The sequence below is a fragment of the Chenopodium quinoa genome, unplaced genomic scaffold, assembly GCF_001683475.1.
Source record: "Chenopodium quinoa cultivar QQ74 unplaced genomic scaffold, ASM168347v1, whole genome shotgun sequence".
Lineage (NCBI taxonomy): Eukaryota > Viridiplantae > Streptophyta > Magnoliopsida > Caryophyllales > Amaranthaceae > Chenopodium > Chenopodium quinoa.
The window spans coordinates 1-6,389 of record NW_018744539.1 but is presented as its reverse complement, the minus strand read 5'-3'; the positions used below and the strand labels follow the sequence as shown (position 1 = coordinate 6,389).

Here is a 6,389-nt window from a genome sequence, read left to right as displayed (position 1 = left end):
CAGTCTTCAATCCTATAGAGGTTTCAGACTTAAAACTGTAAGCATTTGGGGTGTCAATCCAATTGGTGTATCACCGTATCAGGGATAGGTCGACTCAGCCTGTGTTTTCCTGTTAACATTTTTTTAATTCTGCTCTTTAGTTGCCTCAATCCAAGGCGTTTGAAGTTGTTGGCTTTGCCCATCCTTAAATAATGGACTCTTAATTATCCAGGAATTACATCTGTAGAATGTATAGAGCATACATTATAGTATGTGAGCAATGGATTATTCCGAGTGTAAGTTGCAGGTGAATTTGGTTGGCCTAACATTCTAGGAAAACACAGCAGGGAGTTGAACATTTGTTTCAATTAATCATGTGTTTGTTGTATGAAGTTTTTGTGTGATTCTTGCTAGTTGCAAAAAATCCCATGTCTTTCCACAACTGAAGTTACTTTGAAAAATCTTTGCTACTTTGTTCAGCTTCCCCTCCTTTATGTTCCAAAACTATTCCGCATGTGTTGTCTGTTGCAAAGGATTCAGATTTTGATGCCCTTATAGAAGGTCTGATTCTGCTGTTCCAGAATATTAATACTAATTAGATTTGTCAAATGTATGAGGTGTTGCTTGTACTCTGGTAGTAGTTTACGAGCTACGTATAATGATAACATGCTGATCTTGTTGCACACCCGAGTTTTCATCTTATTCTACTCTCTTGGCTGTGAGGAAAGAGATCGCAAACTTGGGGCATAGATATATACTTCCCAATGTGATCGAATGGTTGGAAAAACATAAGCCTGAATACATGAGACTGGCTAGTGGCTATTTAACGGCCAGCAGGTTCCATGTGCTGCTGCTGCTGCTGCTGTAATTACATTGTCAGCAGCTGGAATGATGAACCGTTGCATGAAATTGTTTTAGGGATACAGACATACAGTATATGGTTATTAGCACAATCAGTCTTGAAATGAGTTTCAACTACAAAAGGTAAATGATGTAAACTACATTTGATTTAATGTCTTATGTTCTATGGAGTACTCATCAATAAGCCTTTAATCAAGTTAGCTAGTTAGCATGGACAGATTAGGTCAATTGTGAATTAGATTATGATTCGGGGTGAAAGTTAGTTGGATAAAATTTAAAGTCCTATCCAATCCTAGCCAGATTATTTTTTTAAATTCGTTTTTAAAGATATTTTTAACTTAAATTGGATTGAGGATACTGGGAAAAAATTGGAAATATAATTGATAGGTCAATGTTGGGCACTTGGGCATGTAAAGGTTATCGGATAAATACAAACTACTTAGGGGTTGTTTGGCAATCGGCTGTTGACTTATTTGCTTGGCTTGTTTGACTACCTGAACTATTAGGTGTATGAATTGGCTTTTAAAGTTAGTTGTTTAACCAACTGTTTACAAAAGTGTTTGGTAAAATAATTTGTGGTTATTAGTTGTTTATTAGCGATAAAGTGGGCCAACAAGCTAAAAGCCAACAGAAAAGCTATTCATATTAGCTTTTGACGGAAAAATAGCTTAAAAATTAACAAAAAAAAAAACCACTACCCAACATATTTTTTAGTAGTTTGACCAAACTAAAAATCCAAAAGCTAGAGGAAAAAAAAATAAAAAATTAATTGTTAGTTTGTCATACACGCCCCCTTAGGGCCTGTTCTGATTGATTGAACTGAACTGAACTTATTGGAGCAAAGATGAATTAAACTGAACTTGTTGAAGCAGAGTTGAACTAAAAATAACCCGAAGAGAACAGACCACTAGTCTTAGAAATGGATTAAACTGGGTGAAATGTCGAATTGGATTCGACTTTATCCAAATTTTTGAAGGTCAATTTCGATATTTTGACATTCTATATTGTTGTAATTAAGGGTGCAATCTATATCAACTTTGGGTCGGGCAATTCATTTGAAGTAGGTGACTACGATCAGTTTTTCTTTAGTACCTAATTATAAATGTTGAAGAAATAATTGAACACAATTAAGCTAATCTTCTTGTCAAGTGTCAACGGTTTAATATGAGATGCATCTTTTGAGATTGCTTTTAGAAATTATGGCAATCTAAGTACTAATCTTTGCGTGAGACAAAATAATTGTAGTCCCTAAAAAAAGGAAATAAAGACAAGATAATTGTAGTGTGATGTTTGGAGTTTGGGAAAGACAAAATAATGGAGATAGTATTAATTCAACCTAGAAAAGCATAAGCCATGTTACTATGTTAGCCACTGTACTGTAATGTTGTGTTTCCTGGCTGCTAAGAAAGAACAGGACAAATACAAGTATCTAATTATTGATTACACTAAGTTTTTGAACAAATATCTAGTGTAAATAATTAGGATATCGTTAGATACAAAGAAGTACTAAAAGTCTAAAATAGTCACTACCTTCATACTTTTTCCCAAACTACCAGCCCGGGCACTCTTCGGGTATTTGATACTACAATACTTGGTTGTTTTTACCTGTTTAATTTGACTAACTACTAAATTGACCCACTTTTATTCATGACTATTTAATCAAATACAACGTGGTCGTTGTAACTTGTACTCGTAATGCTAAATTCTAGAACAATTGGAAGAAACGGCCTAAGCCTTGTGTTGATATTCACGACAACATATATAGGGCAATACAAAGGAGACCCGACTTGCCTAAAACTCCTAAAAGATATATACATGCCAAAAATACATATTAACATAAACCAACCGACTTATATAACTCCTCCTCAAGTTGGTGCATACAAATCATGAATGCCCAACTTACATAACAAAAACCCAAATTGTTATCGTCCAAGAGCCTTTGTAAGAATATTTGTCTACTCATGATGCGTCAAAACATATGAAGTAGAAATATTACCCTTCAACAACTCATCACGAACTAACTGACAATCTACCTCAATATGCTTCGTACGATCATGAAACACTGGATTCTTAGCAATATGCCAAGGCCGACTGACTATCACGAACAACTGCATAGACTTTGTACAACTAACTCCAAGAAAAAACAACAATGCCTTCAACCATTTCAACTCGCAAGTATGCAACTGCCATGGAACGATATTCGGCTTTGGCCGAGGAACGAGAGACAATAAGTTGTTTCTTAGTCTTCTAAGAAATAGGCGAGTGACCTAAAAACACAAGATAACCTGTCAAAGAACGCCGAGTCAAAGGACACGCCGCCCAATCACTATCACAAAACATCGTCAATCGTAAATCCTTCATAAATAGCAACAAGATGTCTTGTCCTGGACTAGGCTTAAGGTAGCGCAAGACATGAATAACCGCGTCCCAAGAGAAACCTGCGGATCACTTAAAACCTGAGCCAAAGCATGCACCGAATAACTCAACTCTAGTAGAGTAACTGACAAATAAATCAATCGTCCAACCAATCGACGATACTGATCCGTATGAGCAAACGACTCACCCGAAGTATGTGTAAGACTACGATTCTGCTCCATTGGAGTATTAGTGAGTTTGCAACCCAACATACCTGCCTCAGTCAAGATATCCAAAGCGTACTTTTGTTGAGAATTCGTTGAGAAAGATACCTCCTGACTATGAGCAACCACAATGCCTAAAAAATACTTAAGCGCCCCAATCCTTCATATAAAAGCATTTGCACAAATAGGCTTTAAACCTCACAATGGCATCATGAGAGGCCCTGTAATGATCAAATCATCGACATAGACAACATGTAAAGATACACTTCCCTGTACATAGCTAAATAGAAAGTAATCAGAATATGAGTTTTAAAACCCAAAATCTTGTAGAGCACTAGACAGCTTTGAAAACCACTGCCTTGGGGCTTGTTTCAAGCTATATAAAGGCTTCCGCAACCTGCAAACTTTACAGGTATCGGAATGTGTGTACCCTGGAGGAAATTGCATATATACCACTTTATCCAAATCATCATGAAGAAATGCATTATGAACATCAATCTGATGTAACTTCCAATGTAAAGACACAACAACAATTAGAAAGAGACGTATCGTACCCATTTTTGCAATAGGAGCAAACGTCTCATTATGATTAACCCCGGCAACCTGTCGATTGCCACGAACAACCAAACGAGCCTTAAGACGTTCACTTTCGACTTGTTTGTGTATTTGATTTTATACACCCAGCCACTACCAATTGCCTTTTTACCAAGAAGAAGATCCTCAACTGTCTATGTGCCATTACGCCAATCGATGTCTTTAACCGCATCTTTGAACGAAGACGATTCCTTTCCCTTAGTGATCGTCACCAAAAAACCTGTGTCTTATAGAAAAACAACTATAATCACAATGACAAGATACACAGGAAAAAGGTTTACCAGAAGAACGAGATTGAGGACAGACGATAGTTGATGTAGCAGGGTCAATATTTTCAGTGATTACAGTGTTCGTAACACAATGATGATGCGACGAAGGAAGACGTTTCTCTCATTGACCTCTATCCAAATTATGGTGGTGGCGTATTTCGCATTGAAGGCAGTGGGTACCAAACCACAGCACAACCGAAGGACGGGTCTTTGATTTAAGTATGACGAATTTGTTTCAGGGAAGTTCTTAATTTGTCTATTTTTTATTTCCGGACTCAACATGTATATTTTTTTCTAACATCTTTTAAGGTATAAGTACATTATAAAATTTCGCTCTTCCAACCTTTAGCATTGACCAAAGTTCAACCAAGGGGATGCTCCCAACCCCAAGAGTATGTTGCGATGTTGCCCCTCCAAAAGTCAACATTAGTTGATGAGCAGTCCCAAGACAATTTCTTCATACATATGCAAGGATTTGTTTGACTTTTTTCTTCTCGAATTTATGATAGTTTGAAAATAAAAAAAATCAAAAATATGAAATAAGAAAAATGTGTTTTTACTTTTAATTGTCAAGTTTTAAAATTATCATAATTTTAATATATTTGACCAATTTTAAATTCATATTATGACATATATCATTCCTACTTCAAATTTAATTTTTACATATACTCTCTTTATCTAGAATACAATACAAATTTAATATTATCTCGTTAAATGTTATGGTGCAACTTTGGAGTATAAATTGTGAGATATAAAATATTCCAAAATTGCATATAACATTTTACGAAGGTAGTATATATTTTTTATAACGAGGGAGTATTTATTTTAAGCGAGCTACTCCATTTATTCTTGAATTTTTTGACATGTAAACTTTTGCATTTTTATTCATCAAACATCTTTAACCTATACAAATTCTTTTTTGGTGTATTAAATTTTTTTACGCATATATTTTTTTTAGAGAAAAATTAAATTTTATATTGGCAAATATAAAATAAAAAACAAATTAATAAATTAAAACAGATAAAGTAATAAACATATACTTCCTCCGTTTTTCTTTTATTGCACCATAAGGACTTTTACATTATTCACTTAATTTCTTTGATATCGTTTGTGATTTATCCATTAAGAAAAACATATTAATGTGAGATCTAGTTAGATTCGTCTCAAAAATTTACTTTTCAAATATCAAATTTTTATAATTTTTACAAAGTAATGCATTGAGAAGCGTAAAATTCCTTATGCAATAAAGAAAGAATGGAGGAAGTACAACAAGTAATACATAATGTTTGCATAGTCCCGGCAAGCTGTCAATTGTCAACTACTCGTATAAAGGGAAAATTGGTACACGTCTACTCTATAGCTATTATTTTATTCCTGCCAAATTATTAGATGAGTAATTAAAATAGATTATCTATGATTGATTCACTTAATTTGGCCTAATTTAAAATAGTACTACGTAGTATATATTTGATTTATTGAGAAGTGAGATGAACGGTGTTGTAATGATTCATGAATCATTATCCATAACTTATGAAATTCTTGGACATCAGGAATATTTTTAGGCAATTGTTGCATTATATGATAAGAAATATGCTTGTAAAACATAATTGTATGATATGTTTCGTCATTGGTATGAACATTATAAGAAAGGAAATAACTAATTGAGTGGGTTTTATTCTGTTATGTAGAATATAGATATAGACATATAGTATTAGTTCCTTCAATTATACTACCTAATATTCCGCCCTATCCATAATTGTAATGCTACTCCTTCCGTTTTTTAAATACTAGCTTCACTTTTCTTTTCCGGCTGTTTTTAAATACTTGCTCCATTTCCCTATTTGGAAAGCTTTGACAATATTTAATTAATTCCTCTCACCTAGTGGACCCAACAATATTAATTTCATACTCTATCTCCTTCAATTATCTCTACTACTTTTGTTTTTTTACAATTTTTCCTCTTCCACCAACCCCATTACCTCCTTATTTTATTATTTTCTCCAATTTCTCCTAAAACTCCGCGCATGGAGAAATGGAGCAAAATATTTAAAAACGGAGGGAGTATTATTTATTTATTTTTTTGTTGTTCTACTCGGTTCACCCTTTG

The 6,389-nt window shown here is 34.1% G+C and overlaps 1 protein-coding gene across 1 annotated transcript; it reads right to left on the bottom strand.

The window, feature by feature from the left end:
• Positions 1-2,795: 2,795 nt before the first annotated feature.
• LOC110698999 lies at positions 2,796-4,185 on the bottom strand. Its single transcript, XM_021876482.1, has 5 exons — positions 4,126-4,185; positions 3,873-4,022; positions 3,622-3,689; positions 3,279-3,579; positions 2,796-3,107 (listed from the first exon to the last, which is right to left on the bottom strand). Exons 1-5 carry the CDS (start codon positions 4,183-4,185, stop codon positions 2,796-2,798), a joined length of 891 nt encoding a protein of 296 aa, XP_021732174.1.
• Positions 4,186-6,389: the final 2,204 nt, after the last annotated feature.

Excerpts from the sequence above, each read along its gene's own strand:
- LOC110698999 (XM_021876482.1), bottom strand. The coding sequence starts at position 4,185 with ATGCGGTTAAAGACATCGATTGGCGTAATGGCACATAGACAGTTGAGG. Across the intron at positions 3,690-3,872 it reads ATGATGATTTGGATAAAGTG|GGAAGTGTATCTTTACATGT; the intron begins GTATATATGCAA and ends AGCTATGTACAG. Across the intron at positions 3,108-3,278 it reads AGGTTTTAAGTGATCCGCAG|GTCACTCGCCTATTTCTTAG; the intron begins GTTTCTCTTGGG and ends TTGTGTTTTTAG.